General features: G+C 32.8%; 1 protein-coding gene across 4 annotated transcripts in view; it reads right to left on the bottom strand.

The window, feature by feature from the left end:
* Nucleotides 1-2,099: 2,099 nt before the first annotated feature.
* Nucleotides 2,100-19,944, bottom strand: part of LOC124360527 (solute carrier family 2, facilitated glucose transporter member 1-like) — a 30,714-nt gene continuing 12,869 nt past the window's right edge. For 2 of the 4 annotated variants that reach the window (XM_046814228.1, XM_046814227.1), the window contains 4 exons: nucleotides 14,631-14,843; nucleotides 9,077-9,286; nucleotides 4,371-4,571; nucleotides 2,100-2,304 (listed from right to left, as the gene is read on the bottom strand). In XM_046814228.1, the coding sequence (XP_046670184.1) occupies nucleotides 4,374-4,571; nucleotides 9,077-9,286; nucleotides 14,631-14,843 (621 nt within the window). In that variant the 3' untranslated portion in view covers nucleotides 2,100-2,304; nucleotides 4,371-4,373. The remainder of the gene's footprint in view (nucleotides 2,305-4,370; nucleotides 4,572-9,076; nucleotides 9,287-14,630; nucleotides 14,844-19,944) is intronic. The other 2 variants (XM_046814229.1, XM_046814230.1) reach the window with 2 other exon arrangements.

The following is a 19,944-nucleotide window of genomic DNA, read 5'->3' as shown; positions in this document are numbered from 1 at the left end:
AGATGAACTTCTATAATTACTCACCTAGAAAACAGAAAGAATCAATTACACAACTAAAAGTACATATAAAGAAAAATAAGTAGAAACCAGAAGATGCAACAAAATAAAACATTAAGACAAATTGAGTACTATGAACAGACAACTCAAAAGATAAAGCAAATAAAAAATTATGGCTTGAAAGACAGGAGAAATTGCAAGCAAACAAATGAAAGAACTTAAAGGGAAAATAAATTATAATCAAGATCATCAGGCAATTGAAATAAGAACTAATAGATAAGTAAGATATGAAAATTTAACAAGGGATAAGATTAAGAATTTCAAAATATACAAAAGAAAAATTAAGGGATAGAAAGTAAATTCAATGAGGAGATGGAAAACAAGTTTATGTAAGTCTGAATAGAAGAGGAAATAATGATAATACATAATACATGATGATAACAATAATACATCATTATACAAATAAATACATTCTAACAATTAAATTGCTTGATTAAATAAAGTTCACTCTCAATATTTATGTGGTTTAATAAATGGCATTACAGTTTAAAAAATATTGCAACACTCAGTGCTTATATATTAAAGTAAAATAAATAATGCTCTAATATTGTTTCAAAGAATATAATTTTTTACCAAATCATCATAATTATTCTTATTTAGAGATATATTCTCTATTTTATCACGGTTTACAACTAGAGAATTAGATCATCTAGAGAATTCATTTGCATCATCTAGCAGCTTCCTTCATATTTATCAATAACTGGTTTATTTTTTTATTGCTACTTACTAGGGTGGTGTCGTCAGCATATAGTACAGAATAACATGGTATATTGTGTGCAAAGTCATTCACAGCCACTACAAACAGAAAAGGCCCTAACACTGAACCTTGCGGTACCCCTATTGCAACATTTTTAAGATCCAATTTGTGAAGAGCTTCAATTCCTTACCTTTTACACGGTAACCTTCTAGTTTTTTTAAGAGTAATTTATGTGGAATACAATCAAAAGCTTTAGATAAATCTATCAAGGTAGCTGAACAAATAATTTTATTTTCAGAGCCATTTAAAACATTAGAAATCACTGACTCCATAACTTGTACAATAAATTGTATTACGGCTAGGTATAAAACCAAACTGTTTTTTACAAATGTACCCCTTTTTTGACATATAAAAATATAATTGATTCTTAATGCAATATTCAAATACCTTGCTAAAAATTGGAACCAATGATATACGACGATAACTAGCAGGATTAGACTTGTCACCCTTCTTGTACGTAGGGGTGACTTTAACAACTTTAAACACACATGGAAAAATACCTTGCTGAAGCATAATATTGTATAAGTATACTAAGGGTTCCAATATAAATAATATGACTTCCTTTAAGATCTTATTGGAAAATCCATATATGTCTTCACAAGAAGAAGAACTCAACTCTTTTACACATATTAAGATAAGACATCGTATTCTGTAATGTTGCGCCATCTAAAATTACAAGATATGTTATTATGACTAGATATAAGGTACTGATTTAAAAAAATTTAAAGCTCTGGTCTCATCATTTATGACATTATTATTCAACAGATAAGCAGCATCAGTAAAATACTCATTAAGTTGTTTTGATTCAATATTATTTGTTTCACTTTCTTTACCATTTTGAAAAGTTTCAGCTTTATTAATGTTCCATGCTGCTTTACACTTGTTAGTAGACTTTTCAATGTAGTTATTATTTGCTGCTATTTTTGCCTGCTTCAGTTTGGGAACTCCTAACTTAGATAAACATTTTAGCTTTCACTGCTGTGCAAACATCCCATTTTCACCACATCTCATACAGCTGCAAGTCCCTTCTGCATTTGTCAATGCAACAACAAACGTCAGTCAGCTACAAAAAAAGAATATTTTATACAGTTATTCCAACCAGAAACATTAAATATAGATGGATAAAATTACAAAGAGTTCACAGCCTGTTCAGTGCTGATGTCTACCTGACAGCAGTTTCATCATGAGATTCTCTAGTTATGATGTGAATGTGGTGCGGCTATTACCAATGCTTCAATCTCGTCATAGCCTAGTGATAGGTTTACAAAACAATGAAATACTAAACTATTTTGCATAATATAGTTTATTTTATTGTGTAATTTTTAAAATGAAATTTAATAGATTGTCTTAGTTTCAATTAAATGGTCTTCAGTGTGGCCTGGTGAGAAGAACTATATCGTTTACAATAAATCCTTCAGCCATATTCAAAGTAGCTGAAAAAATGGCCCAACAATATTTTGGACCAATGTTTTAATTTTAATTAGAATAACCTGAAACAAAACCAATCAATTAACTTTAAACTAATGTAGTTTATACCTATTATATATATATATATATATATATATATATATATATATATATATATATATATATATATATATATATATATATATATATATATATAATAAGACACTAGAACAAGAAAAAAACAGACACACATACAGATATATCTCAAAACAACTGTTTTAGAGGTTTGGTAACCCTGGCAGGATAATTTTATCAATAAAAACTTCACAGTTGTCACAAAAATCATATGTAAGAAACATCGGTTCTAGGAACTGGTACAATATTAAAGAAATCGTAACTTCACAATTAGATACATAATGTATCTTAATTATTGTTTCACCAGTTTTTTATGCATGAAACTTGATAATATTTTTGAAATTTAATTTTATAAGTAAATATTAATTATTGAAAAACTCAAATGTATTACTATTACAAAACAGGACTTATTAATTGTCATTATCTTAAAATAAAATGACCAATATTTTTTATTCTTTAACTTTTACTTATAAATATTGTCCAATTAACAAGATTTTAAATTTTCAACTTTATAACATTTACATACATACTCAAAGTGCTCTATTATCTGATAAAGTTATTCTTAAAACATTAATACTATACACAATAGCAGCTATTTAAAGTTCAATATTGATTTTATTTCAACAACCGCCCTTATGAAGTGTTGTGGTTTTCTGCATTATGGTATAATAATAAAAACCATTAAAATGTTCCATATTGGACCTAGGCTGATATTTAAGATTTCCAAATTAATTTTGGATATCAAAATTAAATATTCTGTGTAAATAGAATTCTGATTCTCAAGTGTAACTTCAGAAAATTTCATACATTGTTAAAAGAGGTTCCATTTTAAATTTACTTGTTTTCAACGTTGATTTCAGAAACATTTAAATTAATCAAAGTATTCATAAAAATATTTAAAATGTAATTATTGAAAATTAGTATTACGTTTTACAATGAAAAACCAATTAAAACACATATACTTCAATTCAAAAATGACAGATTTGTACAGTTAGCAAGGATCCGCTTAATGAAAATTTGATCATACAGTTTTGCCTTAAACACATTCAAGAGTTAGCATCAACTCAACCTAGCATTGTAAAACAAGACAAACCGAGCACCAGCCGCATAGCAAAGAGACAGTAAAAACAAGTTATCAATTAATTGTATTGTTGCTCCTATCAGAACTGATCATAGACCAGCAATTGCTAACTTTGATCAATTTTAAAATCCAATTAATTTTTCTAAAATAAATAAATTAAAATGAGCCTAATGCTTTTATCATTATAGTAAATGATTAAAAAATATAAACCAATTTGTTTTAAACCGTAATAACATTGTGTAATGTTTTAAAGATTTTTATTTGCTCATTATCTAAATCAACAATGGATTTATAAACAAGTAATCCATTAGATTCAGTTGAAGTTATTGAAGAGACTGATTGTATTACGGAAATAATGAGACAATATGCTTTGGAACAGCATTTTTTGCTATGGCAATCCAATTAAAAGAATGATATCGTGCCTATAGAATCAACCTAATATGCAAAATACGTAATAAATTATTTCCATCTATGAATAATATTTTTACAATCATCATGTTGATATTTGGTTGGATCCAGTGATTGGAAATGCATATGTCAATCGATTTTATTAGCAAAATACTAGAAACTAGATAAATCAGGCATTTTGTCATTCCCAATGTCTTCAAATTTATTGAAGTGAACGTTGAGACCAATCTTAATATTCATTTTCAGATAAGTATGAGTTATTTTAGTATAGAAGTTACTGCCACAGCCCAATGAATATATCAGTGAATGTTTGAGACTTTAAAGATTTGCGCATTAATGGTTTTTTTTTATAGAACCGTTATAGCTTTACAATGTATTAAACAAACTCAATGTATCACTAGAACTAATTCCCAAACCCTTATGTGGTGCGTTGACAAATTATGCTTTGAGAACGGCTCAAAAGAGTTTTACTTAGTTGATTTTAAAAGAAATTATTTTAAGGATGAAAATATATGATGAGCTCACTCATTATTCAGAAGGCGCAGCTGGGTTGTCTGTTTCTGGTGGTTGATCAGGAGAGGGCGTATCGGGAGTTTGTTTGCTGAAGAGGGCAACAATTTCTGCAATAGGTCTCTGTTTGGTCTCAGGAACAACGATGCATATAAAAAGGACCGTGAGGAATTGGAAGATAACAAATATGACCATACAAAATTCTGCTACTATTATCTATGAAATCAGAAGGAAATATAATCATTCATTATGCAATGTTGTGTGTTTATATACAGTATTTATTTTATTTTGTTGAATTTGACATGCTGCAGTACATATCTAAATAAATTTAACTATACTAGCATCACAACAAAATGTAAATGACCATAACAATAATTATATAAGTTATCTATCACATATGCGTTTAAATAAGCAAACTAACATATGATCGGAAGACCAAACACCTGTCAAACGGCCAAATACAAAATAATTTAATCGGAAAAAGTAAGCGCTCTGTGGTGTAATGGTAGCACATTCACCCGGCAAGTGAGAGATCCGGGTTCGAATCCTGGCGGAGCAAGTACTTTTTGTGATTCAATGTTTATTGAAATTAAATAATGCTATTGCCATTTATACAATTTAACATATAAATATAACCCCACATAACATATTAATATAAGGTATATAAATATATACCTTATTATATATATATATATATATATATATATATATATATATATATATATATAATAAGGTATATATAAGGCATATATATTGCCAGTACAGAAATATGCTCTATAAGAGATTAAAAAAATAAAGCATTACTACTCAGTTAAGCAGTTTGAAGAGAATAATTTAGACAATTTAGTATGAATTGTTAAGTAGGCCTAGTCTAGACTAGTATAACATTTTATTTTGTTTAATTTTAGTAAAAATTTACTCTGTCTATTACACTGCAATCTGAGTTTAACAACATTAAAGATTCTGATTTGTATAATATTCTTTATTTACCAAAATGAAAGTTATAAATCAATTTGCATAGTTTATAGTATGTAATACATAGACAAGAGTCAATAGAATCATTGTCAGGATATTTTTATATGTATTATTGTATTAAGTATCTTTATACAAACAAAGCAATCAAGATATTACTGGAAAGAAAAAAAATTGCTGTGTCATGTTAGAAATTATACTAAAGATAAAAAAATAGCACAGGTTCAAATCCTGTAATCATAGGAAATGTTATCAGTAGTTCCACCCAAAATATACCAAAATTTTCATTGTTCTGTTTGATAAGATAATTGTTTGCCTGAGGACAAGTAGAATAAGATTAAAATTGAGAGGTATGTTGGCCTTCCATTCTCAATTTATAGTCTATAATACTTACCTATTCTAATCTATTATCTAATCACTATTCTGTGGTAAGTAGCCGTGGCATATTGTGCCTTGATGATCATTGTAGTCTGAAAATCATTATTTGAAGGGAGATGAAGCCTATATAATACATTATGGAGAGTTTTGTCAAAAGACAATGTTGTTAAAGCAATTGAAGAGCTAGTGGTGAAGGGAAGGATGGCTTGCACACTGCTCTCCCATATTTACTGTTTTACATGTCGCCAACACACAACATTATACGCACAAATTGATGACCTACGCAAGGTATTAACCAATTCAGAGTATTAAATTAAACACAAAAATACACATATAACATACATACATACACACACACACACACACATATATATATATACATATACACACATACATACATATGTACACATGTGTGTGTGTGTATGTGCACATATGTATACATACAGGGTTAATTTAAGTTAGTGTCAAACAATTTTTTGGGTGATACTACTCAGTATTATAGACCAAAATATGAAAATAAAAAATCCCTATCCCCATCTATCTTTTAACTACGACCAATTTCGCTATTTTGTTAAAAAATCATGTTTTGTTTCAATAAAACTCAATTTCCTCCATTATTTTTAATGTTTTTTTTTAAATTCTGAATCCATTTTTTAACTTGCCCATTTTGTGGGCTTTAAAATGACATAATGCAACGTTACTTTTATTTTTCATCTTCTACTGGTTATTAAAGAATCAGTATTGGAAAACAAGGTCTACTTAAAATATCACGGTGCCAAATAACCAGTCAAAATTGTGTTTATTCAATTTCAATAATAAATCAAACATCATAAAAACACATAAAGAACAGGTACAAAAAAAAATAATCATAAAAGTAAGTAATCTACAAATTGTTTTCAAATTGCCTGCCTCCGTTTCTAATGCAGGCTCTCGCACGCTTCCTCATGGCCTAACCGTCACGTTCAAAGATAACTTGTTACGCACTATTTGGGCAGCATAACTCAACCCGGTTTCTTAAGTCTTCCTCAGAGTTTACAGTGGTCGAGTAAACTTATTGTTTTCATAGTCCCCCAAACAAAGAAGTCCATAGGAGATAGGTCAGGAGATCTGGCCGGCCAAGCTACAGTTTCCAGCGCGACCTATCCATGTCGGGTAATTGTCCGTTAACCACTGACGCACACTTCATTGCTGAAATGAGGAGGAGAGCACCGTCCTGTTGGAAAACTATGTTGTCCCCTCTGATTGTGGTCCATATCAAGTCCATCCAAGTGTGGGCAAGGTATGCTGTAAAAAGTCCAAGTAAACACCACTATTTAAGGTTCTTTGAAAAATGTGGGGACCCACAAGTTGGTTTCCGATGACTCCTGCCCCATATGTTGAGATGAACACGTCTTTGAAAGGAACTTTCTCTTGAAGCCCTGGGATTTTGTTCGGCCCAATGGTGCATGTTATGCGTGTTAAAAACACCAGCCCCAGTGAAGGTAGACTCATCGGTGTACAAAATGTTTCTCAAAAAATGATATGTTCAATATCACTATTGAGCAGCCAGCGACAGAACTCTACTCTTGGACCAAAGTCATTTGGTTCTAATGCTTGAACCTTTGTAAAAGTGATAGGGGTGGAAGTTATTTTCGTGTAAGATTCCTAACACTTTACTCTGAGAAACACCAACTTCTCTGGCAAGTTGTCGGCTGCTGACCTCAGGATTTTCTTGAACTAAATCTAGAACTCGTTCATCTAAGCCAACATCTCGAAGAACAGGACCTACGTCATTACGCTGCCTGTGAACTGTTCCTCTCTCCAACAAACGCTGATGTAGCCTCGTAAAAACTTTATCACTAGGAACTCTACAATCTGGGTACCGAGCATGGTATTCTCTCTGAGCAGCCAAAGCATTCCCGCCACAAAAACCATATACAAAATGCATCTCTGCATACTCTCTCGATGTGAAATCCATGATAGCTACGACTCAAATAACTATTTTTAAGTGGATAGATGTAAAGTCAGCTGAAAGACAAAATAAAACCTGAAAAAAATGGGGTATTCCTTCATACTTGTGATTGTAGAGATAAGATAGTCAGGAGTAAAAACTGATAAGATATGACAATGCATTATGTCATTTTAAAGCCCACAAAATGGGCAAGTTTTTTGTGGTATTGGCCTCTCTTCAGAATTAACTTCATTTAATTCCTCGGGTCTAATATCTTTTTAATGTTTTTGCCGAAAACTTAAGAATTTGATTTATTAGCAATTTGTTTGTATCAAACTTGTTTTCAAGACAGTTTTTCTCTATTATTCCCATGTAAAATTTTTGTGTAGATTTCAAAAAATGGATTCAGAATTTAAAAAAAAAAACATTAAAAATAATGGAGGAAATTGAGTTTTATTGAAACAAAACATGATTTTTTAGCAAAATAGCGAAATTGGTCGTAGTTAAAAGATAGATGGGATAGGGATTTTTTATTTTTCATATTTTGGTCTATAATATTGAGTAGTATCACCCAAAAAATTTTTCGACACTAACTTAAATTCAACCCTGTATATATTGTTTGTTTTATTTGTTAGGCATTACTGTTTATTAAATTTAAAAATACAGTAATTCCATTATTATGTTGCCCATCATTATTATTTTTCTTTGAACCTCTCCATATCTCTACTCCTTTCTGCTTGTTTGCCATCCCTCGGTTGTGGTGGTCATGTATGGGGACATATTTTTATGACAATGTTTAGTTTTCATTTTAAACTAAATATTGTTATTGCCAAATTTACATTTGGCAAGTTTGTGTAAACCACTCACAACTGGTATCCTATTTATTGTGTAAAATACAAAAAGTCCAAAAATAACTGTTAATTTTTAAGTTGTTCCAAATTTTACAATTTAAATTATTCTTTTGATATAATCAGGACTGGATATAAAACTGCAATTTGACTTGACTTAAACTAATGTTTCACCAACAGGCACCCTGAGATTGTGAATAGTTACTATTAACATAACAATAAGATTTATAGCTCTTAAGTAGTGAGTTTCATATTTACCACTAGAACTGTTAATAAATGAACTCCATACTTAATTTATCTCCTCTTTCTAATATTTATATACCTAATATATATTTACAATCTGTAGATTGGCAAATGTATGGGCTATTTCATTTTTAAAGATCTTCAGCAGTAAAATTATAAGTGAAGTTATTTTTCGTATCTCATTATATAATTTGTAGAAATTATTATATATTATTGTGTATTGTTATGATCATGTATTTTTGAAGTTTTAAACAAGTATATATTCTACAGTTTGCAAATCTAATGGCTAAAAATAAATATATGTCAAAAAAAGCTAGTACAAATAATTATCATAATCTCAATGTACTTACCTTTAAAAACGGGAAGCCCATACCGACAAAGAAGTTTGCTGTCCAGTTAGTTGTGACTGCAATACTGCAGGCCATGGGGCGAGCTGATTGGTTGAATAGTTCATTGACAAGGAACCAAGGAATCGAGCCAGGACCAACAGCAAACATTATGACGAAGAAAAGTACAAAAGCGATGCAGAGATATGACACCCACACATAATTATATTGTTTCTGAAAATACAATATTTAAGATTTTGATTTGTATATAAAAAAACAATTGTTAATTAAATATTCTAACAAAGCATTATGTCATTTGAGTAAATGAGTGTAATCAATGCACTTATAGCTAGCACCAAGAACTTTTACATGGTTCAAATTTTACAGCAAACAATTGCTGACATATATATTATATGTACAATATTTTCATGAATTAACCCTTAATAGACATGTGACATACTAAGTTGCGCAATAGATACTATTTCAAATGCAGCAGACACGCTGCTTTAACCCCACCGCCTACCTTATCTACCCCCTACTATCCCTCAACACACTCTTGGAGGGTGAGCCAGTTTGCTCGGCCTTGTTCTTATGATTGTACTAGCTGTTAGTTTTTACTGTTCTTATGTTTTGTCTTTTGTATGCAGTGTATCCTACTCCAGTATTATTTCACAAATATTTTTAATACTTTTTTTGACTCCAAGTGATATTTTGTGTTATTCAAAGCAGTGAAATATGTTTGTCCTTTTAGTAGCTTATTAACAATGGACAACATAGAATGTAACGTGATGGACAACGTAGAATGTACATGTGATAGTGTGGAAAAAAAGGTTTAGGAAGAGAAAAGTTTTTATAAACTGAATAGAGCTTTTGTGCTTATTATGAAAAGGCTTCAAGAACTTAAATGAAGAAGAAGAACAGCAAAATGATGATAAAGTAAACCGGAATGTTCTAATAGGCAAAGACAAAATACTGTAAATGTTCATATCGATAATTAATTTATATGGAATAATTCAAAGACAAAATATTATTCAGGGAGAAAGAATGGATTAAGGCTTCTGACATCAAAAGGTTGGGCGTTGGCAACAAAAACACCATACAAGATTTATATACGAGGAAGCTATTTTGTCTTGACACACTAATCAACAAGATTAAGGTTGTTGAATGCACTAATGTTGGGGTTTAGAAAAATGAAAGAAGCTATTCTTGAGAAAAAGACCACCAACATATTGAAAATCCATGCTTGTATGGGCTTGTTGTTTCTTGTAGTTTTGTTTTGCTAAAGTCCAATCATACATGTTTGGAGGATTTATGGGAAAATGATGGACTTTAAAATAAAATAAAAATAATATTAAAAAATAAAGAATATTAAAGAATATTTTCTGTTCCACAATGTCAATCAAACATTTCAATTTTTATTACAAGTTGTACGGTTTGACGATATAAGAACCAGACACAAAGCTATTGATAAATTAGCTCCAATTTGGTCAGTATTAGAAGAATTTGTGGTAGGAAATCGGAAATATTTTATTGTCATTAAGCTTAAGCACAGCGATAGACAAAGTCAGCTTATTCATTTATGTATATACAGATAAATTAATACATAAAACACATACTATATCAGGAATAAATAAAACAAATACAAACAAAACACAAACAATTACGGTTTATAATGTAACAAATCAATGGGACACACAACGAAAATTAATTTTAAAAGCATAAACATGTAATATTGCTGCTTAAGAAATCTGAGACTGAGTAATAAACATTACTTTTGAACCAGTTCTCTAATACTCTCTTAAAATTGTTTAAAGGTACAATCCATGCATTTTGTGGTAATTTGTTAAACAGTTTAATTTTTATGAAAATATCGCTACCTCTAGTTTTTTCTAATCTTACTTGAGGAAGATCTAAAAAATACTTCCTCCTCGTATCATACCCATGTACTTGTTCCCTAATTGTAAAGCTGCGGAGGACTTCCTTTACACTTACTAAACAACAGTATATATAAAGATTTGGCAGTGTCATAATTTTATACTCTCTAAATAGAGGAAAACAAGTTTCTCTGTCTGATACACTTTTTATTGACCTAACCGCTTTTTTTTGCCATATGAATGCTCTTTGTGCACTAGTACTGTTTCCCCATAAAGTTACACCATATCTTAATTGTGATTGTAATCAATATGATAGGCCCAATCCAACTTACTGTCTAAACAAATACCTAATAACTTAGTAGCAGTCGAAGTACTCTCTTCAAATAATAGATTGTTTAAAGAAAAAAACTATTTTCTCCGTCTTATTACTATTTACAAGTGAGTTTGCTTCAAACCATTCTAATGCCATTTTTAATGTTTGATTTTCTTTGTCCATTAATTCATCTAAATATTTTGTGCTGTTAATCAGAGTAGTATCGTCAGCATATAACACTGACTTACATGTCACATTGAATGAGAAATCATTGACTGCCATTACAAATAAAAAAGGACCTAAGATCGAGCCTTGAGGCACACCTCTGGTAATATTCTTAAAGCTAGATTTATCATTTCATTGTACAACCATCTGTTTTCTGTCATTCAGATATGACCTTAGTAAATTAAGTTCATTATTTCTAATTCCATAACTGTGAAACTTATCCACTAAAATTTTTGTGATCTATACAATCAAAGGCTTTAGTTAAGTCAATTAACATAGCAGATGTTGTAGTACGCTCTTCAAAAATCATTAGAATATTATCAATTACAGTCTCTACTGCTTTGATTGTACTTCCCCCTGGAATAAACCCAAATTGTTCTTGACAGTATACATTATTTTGGACAAAGTAAATGTCATTGTTGATAAAATGTTGAAGGGATTTCGTGGAAGGAATGGGTTTAGCAGTACATACCTAAGAAACCTGCCCGTTATGGTATTAAATTATTTGCCTCGTATGACGCACGAACATTATACACCACCAATTTGGAAGTATACACAGAAAAATAGCCAGAATGTCCTTAAAGGGTAAACAACACCGCAAGAGATGTAACTCTTAGAATGATATAATCAATATCAGGAACAGGGCGGTACTTGCAATCGATAATTGGTTAGTTCGATTCCAGTAGCAAAAGAACTTTGGGCTACTCATTGAAGTACTGTTCTCATAACTTGGTACTCATAACGTTTAAAAAGGTTTTATTAATGCAAAAGGAAGAGAATTTTGTTCCAGTTTATTTGCCTAACAAAATGGTTGCATTGTGTTGTCATTTGGCCCAAAACATGGATGCCATTATTGCTATCCACATACAACAGTATTGATGAAATTGACTCTAATAATGGTAAAAAACAGAAATCATAACTCCTCATTTCTAACAACAAATTTAAGGGTAGAGTTGACATTGTGGACCAGATGAAATCTGCTTACAACGTTTCAAGACGAAACAATATATGGCCTCTGAACAATTTTCTTTACTAATGAGCATAAGTGGAATTAACAACTATATCGTTTTACGAAGTAATACGAGTATACTAGAAGAAATAGAAAACAGGAGAACTTTCCTTAAAAGTTTGCAATGGACACATGATAAGACGATCAAATAGTCCAATACTGGCCTTGTTATTAAGGGAAAGCATGAGAAAATTTACAGGTGAGTCAGCACAAGCACCTTGTAGTAGAGGATGGAGAACAGCCATCAGCTGGAAGATGTTACATGTTCGGCCAAGCTAAGAACAGGAGAAGTACAAGATGTCCTCAATATAATCTTTTTATTTGCAGAAAGCGCAAAGTTCCAATGTCAAGAAGGTGCTGAAGGAAGAGGTAGATATTATTATTCATCTGAAGATGACTTAAGATAATTTAGCAAATAAAATCCAATAAAACTTTGTTTACAGTAATTTTTAATATCTCACCTTTTAAAGTTTGAGTTTCTCTCTTGTAATAAAAATATATCGATAGGTCTACATTTTTGTTCTTTTTAATTAAAGTCAATTTTTTTATAGTTTTAAGATGAGTATAACATGTTTTTGTTGCCTACTTGGAATACCAATAAAATGTGTTGTTTTTATTTGTACATTTTTAGTTTTTTGTAATAAAAAAAAGTTTTTAATAATATTATGACTTATTTTTTCATAACTTGTAAGAAAATGAAAAAGGTAAGAAGTAAAAAAAAATTGGTATTGTACGTCTTTTAAATAATTTCAAAATTGTATCACGCCACATAACTATATTAAGATACTATATTTTAGAAAAAAAAATACAATCTTAAAGTTGTCATAACAAAAATATTAGAATATGCAGTACTTTGTATGTCACACACCATGTTGTGAAACTTTTTTCAACGTACCCTATTAAGGGTTAATCTTTGATATTTTATCTATGTACAGTATTGTCACCATATCCACCTAGACTGATATCTAACATTAGAGAAAATGAAAACAATACTCAAAAAGAATAAATTAAGGTTATATTATGTAGTGAATATACAACCAAAACTTAATCTACACCATATTTAAATGTCTTAGAAAATCTAGTTTTTGCCTTCCCATTTCTACTTTACTACATAGTGTGTAATTCGATCAGAGCTGTTTTAGTTCAGTAACCATGGTTTTTAGTGAAATCAGGTTGGAGTCCAGGGGATGGGCTGACCTTAGTTTGGGTGATCCCAATGGACTGGGAAGGTACAATACTCCAAGGGATTACAATACTCAAGACCAATTTGGATCTGAATCCAACCAATGGTTTGGCTCGGATAAATGCTTGTCAAGCGTCCTGCATGAGGTATCCCTTCTTCTACAGACCCTCAAGATATAGGCTGGTGCTATAATTGTGCACTCTGCGATGGCAGTTGTCTTCAGCATTTCGCAGAAGTGGTGCCAGTTTGGGCATGGCCAGTCTCGACTAGTCTGTCTAGAATCTTACCATACACACATTTGGAGGACTGGGAATCTCCAATTTCATGGTGTGAAGTGACTCATGCTTAAGGTAGAGGTAGTTTGTTGGAAACGGAGCCCTTGGGAATTGGGCACCTCCCAAGTGTAAGTAGCCTTACCTGGTCATTCAGGGCTCTGACCGGGCAAACCTGTTATAACCTTGGTACTTGTAGGACCTTTATGGACTTTGACAACAAAAACACAAAATAACACCCAACAGATCTTGATCTGGAACATTTACAACAGGCATTTGCATCTAGCAGTTTAGCTTTGGATGCCTCTGCCTGTTCATCACGCTCAACTGTCATTGACAAAGACTGAGCAATTGGTGGTATTGATGTAGAGGTTGAGTCCATGAACACAGAATCTGAGACATGTGAACTGGACTACAACATCAAGCTCCCTTCCAAATTGCACAAACAGTAGTTGAAAAAGCAAAAGAAGACTGATGGCACCTGAGTTCCGGATAACGAATGGAGGAGGCAGGAAGGGAAGAAATCAGCCAACAAAAGAAAAAGATTAAAGAAGCAGAGGGAGTCAGTACCGGGTAAAATTGTAGGAAAAGCCTCCATCGAAGAGATACCTGGCTGCGTCTCTAGACCTGACTGGGTCAGCTAGTAATTCATATAATTAATCATACTTATTTTGCACAGTTACATTAATATACTATACTTACAACACAAAATAGGCCAACAGTTAGAAGACTTGTATCAATAACCATTCCTCCAAAACCAATGAGGAGTAAAGTTTTACGCCCAGCTTTTTCAACAAGGACCAAAGATACAACTGTCATCATTACATTCACAACTCCCATTAGTAAAGTTGCCAGTTGAGCATCGGAATCGCTTAGATTGGCAGACTTGAAAATGTCTGTAGAGTAGAATATAACCTGTAGTTAAAATTTTTGTTAGTTTCATGATACAAAAAACAAATATTCTTCTCTGTAATAAGATCTAAAATTAAATAATGGAATACGACTATAGTTAGAAAATAGTAGTATTTTGTGCAACATGAAGACATATAATAATTTAATATATGTAAAATTATGATTCATACAGCCAAAACTTAGAAGTAATGTGTTTTCAGTATCATAAAATTGAAAGTAATATATGTTCTTAAGGTAAGCACTAATAAATTTAGTAGAATAAAATGCTTAAGTTGGGAATTAAAAGTATTAATAGTTTGATAGAGTACCACATTTTCAAAGAACAAGATCTTGTATTAAAACAGTATTAATTGTCTGGTTCTTTGGCAATGTGAGGTCCAAATTAAAGCCAACTCATATTGTCTAACTAGGAATAGCCATGTAACTACGTATAATAACGGTGTTAAATAAAAATACATTTACAGATATTGCTCTGATTTTGAATTTTTGTATCTTAAAAACAAGTAAAATCATGAGAAAACAAAACTTTCCCAAAAAACTGAAACTCAGTCCAATCAAGGAGAAGATAACAAATTTTAAGTAAAAAGACTGTTTATGTTTGAAACAGCAGAAGGTAAGTTTGCAGGCATTATTTTGTCGTTTAGACACATTTGCAAAAATGATTTCTTATTCACTTTAGAGACCTACAATTATAGGCCAATGGTTTCGTATTAATTATCAATGTCCTCAGAGATCAGAGAAATTCTGGATTATTATCTGTTTAGCTCCAGTAGTATCCACAAGGAGCTGACATTCTCAATTAGACATTTGCCCCAACCTTAAGAAGGGCTGGGACTGGGTCACTATCAATATTCCTTCTAGACCATTTAGTATTCCTTCACCTCTAATATGAAGAAGATCAAAAAACAACCAACTGACCTCTTGGAGACTAATCATCTGACTTGCAGACTAATCTGACTTAAGCCGAGACTTTAATATTGGCTACATATATGTGATAAGGCTTGTTTTAATGTTTAGATATATTTTTTGGCCAAGGTTAAGTCATAGTCATATTTCTTTATTAACATATTCTTCAAGAACAGTAATAGAGTCACAATGTTAACAAATTACATAATTGATATTAATAAATAATCAATACAAGGTGTCAGAGCCTCCAATCTTCCTTGTTTACTTCTGTGAATTCTTCGATGGTGTATATTGGGTGGTCCACCAGGAAGTTGTGAAGACATCTTTTCAAGGCAGCTCCCTTGAGGTTTTTCACAGCTTGTGGCAGGAGGTTCCTCAGCTTCCTACCAATGTAGGATGGTTTTTCCTCGAAAAGTGATGTCCGATGTAGAGGTAGTGTGTAATTTCCTGCATGGCGTGTGTTATGTGTATGAAGGGTTTTTCCTGTTTGTACATGCAGTTGGTCAACGTGCAAAATTACTTCTTGTATGTAGAGTGCAGTAATTGTCATAATTCCCAAGGTTTTAAATGCTTGTCGGCAGCTTTATTGGTGTTCGAGTTCCGCTAGGGTTCGGATAGCTTTTTTCTGCAGGAGTAGTACTCTGTTCAGGTTTCCTGCAGAGGATCCACCCCAAACAGCAAGTCCATACCTCACATGAGTTTCCACCAAAGCATAGTAAGCTGTTTTTGCTGCCTCCAAGTTGCCGATACATTTTATTCGGCGTACTACATATATACCAGTGCTGATTTTTTTGCAAACCTGGTTTACATGCTCAGTCCACGTAAGTTTGTGGTCAATAGTTACGCCAAGGAATTTGATATGGTCTTTTCTTGATACATCAAGTGGGTTAGGGATATGGTCCTTCCTCTTGCTGAAGTTGATGTGAACTGTCTTCGATGGATTCATGGCTAGATCATTCCTTCTGCAGTAATTGAGGGCTTTACTGAGAGAGCTTGTGGCACTTTCGTACACTCCTTCAGCAGAGTCATTCTTAATCAACAATGTTGTATCGTCTGCATACATCACACAAGTGGTATTGTGATCACGTATATAAGCTGGGAAGTCATTCACAAATAAGACGAAGAGAACTGGGCCCAAAACAGATCCTTGCGGTACTCCACGGGTAACAGTTAGTGGATTGGATTGATGTGAAGTAGTTACACCATAAATGGTAGTTTGCAGCTCGACTATTTGAGATCGGCCTGTGAGGTAACTTACAAACCATTTGTTAGCTGTGTCTCTGATTCCTAATGATGTTAATTTCTTTCAGATGATGTCGTGGCCCAGGCAATCAAACGCCTTGCTGTAGTCAAGAAAGAGTGCAGATACGTATTGTTCTTTGTCTATTTGGTCAATAACATGTTCAACAAGGCTGATGATGGCAGAGCTGGTTGATTTTCCTTTCAAAAATCCATGTTGCTTTTCGGTTATCAGATTTTCTTGTTTTAGGTGAGCCATGAGTCTGTGTAGAGCTATTTTTTCTATGATTTTTGAGAATGTTGAGATTAGAGAGATGGGACGGTAATTTTGGACTTCCAGTGTTGAACCTTTTTTATGTTTGGGGTATACTTTAGAGAGCTTAAGGGCTGTAGGGAACTCACCAAGGCTGAAGGACTTATTAATTATGCTGACTAAAGGCGGCATTAGCTCTTCAGAGCAGTGTTTCACAATTTTAGAAGAATATTCATCCACTCGACTTGAAGATTTTGATTTTAGGGCATTTATGATGTTCCGTACTTCATTGATGCATGTTGGGGTTAGATATAGAGATTTATCAACATAGTTAAGTGGAGTTTCGTAATTTTCATTATCATCTGCGTCCCCTGGGGAGCAGTTATTCTGTTTCAGTGTCAATTCTGCTACTTCTGTGAAGAAGGTGTTAAAGTGGTCTGCAGTTTGTGTGGGGTTGTCCACATGTTTCCCATTCACTGAGGGACATATGTTTGGCTGTAGTTGATGTTTTCCTCTTCTTTCATTGTTTATGACATTCCAAAGAGGTTTACTTTTGTTGTCAGCTGAGTTGATGAAGTCAGCATTAGCATTTTTTCTTATTTCTCTAAGTTTTCTATCATAATTTTTCTTTTTTACCACCATATCTTCTTTGTCTTGGGTTATTTCCTGTGGTCTCAAATTTGTGCAAGGCTTTTAGAAAGTCATTTTTAAGGTCTTTGGCCTCGTTGTCATAATACACATGTTTCCTTTTGTGTTTTTGACTACATTTTTTAGTAGGACAGGCAATGTCTAGCGTTGCTTGGAGAGTTCTATGAAAGATGTTGTATGCTTGCTCTGCATCTGGGGCCATATAGACAGCATTCCAGTTTTTATTCATTAGGAGAGATTTTATCTGGTCTGTATTAGAATAACAAAAGTTTCTCTTGAGAATGATCTGTGGAGGGATGTTTACTCTCCAGTCATATATTTTTATAATTTGAGCAGTATGGTCAGAAAGTCCAGTTTCAAGTATGGCTGTGCCAATGTTGTCCTCGATTATGTTTGTGCATATGAAGTCAATTGAGGTGGCAGTGCTATGTGTGATACGTGTTGCAGGAAGTGGCAGTCTTCGGATGTTATGGGTGTGTAGTTCATCTTCTAGGATAGTGTTGTCTAGGGTTGTTTTCATCCTGTCGATGTTTATGTCTCCAGCAAGCATGATTGATTTACTGTGTGCTTGAGTATATTCTAAGATGTTGGATAAGGCATTTACACCGGCTCGTACATTCTCTTTGGGAGATCGATATACCCCAAGAATGTGTATGTATTTACCCATGGATTCAATTACTGCCATGGCTGCTTCACAGTTAAATTCTTGGCAGAGGTGGGATATGTCAGTTGCTGTTGTGCAGTTTTTTAGGGTTTCTTTGGCATATATGGCAACACCACCAAGCTTATGATTTTCTCTGCAGTATTCTGCTATGAGAAAGTACCCTTCAATTTTTGTATTCTCTATTTCTATTTTTTTCAGGCCATGTTCAGTAAGCACTAGTATATTGGGGTCAATGTCATTAAGAAGGTGGTTAAGTCTGTCTAATTTTTTGTCTAGTCCACGGATGTTTTGGTGTAGTATTTTTAGGTTACTTAGGTTTGTTTTAGATTTGAGTTTATAATATACCTGATTTTGAATTTGATCTTTTTCTGTTGGGTTTGGTCTAAAAAATGGTGGTTGTTTTTTTGGCTTGTATTTTCAGTTACTGTCGTCAGATGGGGTGATAGAGACTTTTCGTTAGTAGTGGTAAGTTCTTGTGTTGCCTTATAGTGCTCAATATACTTGTCGAAAAAGTCCTGGTATGTTTCATTGGGTGCTTTAAGTTTAGCTGTACAAGGTGGTGACTTATTAGATTTCTGAGCTGGTTTTTTGTAATCTTTAGACTCCGGCATTGTACAAATATTTTCTCTGTGAAACATGGCTTCCACTTCGATCACTTCAAAGTCTCCTTTGTCCCTTGGTATGCATGTGGGAATTGGTCGCTGTTTATGCAATTAGGTGGTGATGGCCAAGCTGAGTATCCAGAGGATACCTGTATAATAATCAAAGAAACTTTCCAAAGTACTCGAGGTGCTGTCTTGGAATGCTATCATTATACAAAGGGAGTGTATATCTTTCCAGCATAAGAATAGTGGTCGATCTCTGGTTCCAGTAGTAACTTGTAAAATTACTATGAAGATAGAGGGAGATAATGTCTCTGATCACATATCCCAAAAAATAGAATATTTCCTTTGACAAAACTCCCAGGGAGGCTTGGTCAAAAGGAAGCAAACCTCTTCCACCAGCTGAGCTTCACTGGGTTACTGATGGCTCTAAGATAAAAAGTTTCACAGTTGAGGCCATGTATTACTTAAGCAGGTGGTTCCTATGTCCTTTGTTTCTGCAATGTTACAATCAGGTCATTCCCATCTGGAGTATACTTGTGAGAATTTTTCTAAGGTATTTGGAGAAGGAAACCTATAGTTTCACTGATAACCAGGCAGCTTTGAAGGTGGTAGAATCCTTTGTGTGTTCAGCTCAAATCTTGTCTAGACTTTTATCAGGTTGTTCCTTCTTTCAGCAGGATCAAAAACATTGCTTTTTTCTGGATTCCAGTATATGAGACTATCGTAAGAAATTAGAAGGTTTGACACTTTGACAAATTTGGGCTCAGTATCAAACATGATAAGATTTTA

Source organism: Homalodisca vitripennis, chromosome 4, assembly GCF_021130785.1.
Source record: "Homalodisca vitripennis isolate AUS2020 chromosome 4, UT_GWSS_2.1, whole genome shotgun sequence".
Classification (NCBI taxonomy): Eukaryota; Metazoa; Arthropoda; class Insecta; order Hemiptera; family Cicadellidae; genus Homalodisca; species Homalodisca vitripennis.
Note: the sequence above shows the minus strand (reverse complement) of the source record. Positions and strands in the feature narration are given on the sequence as shown.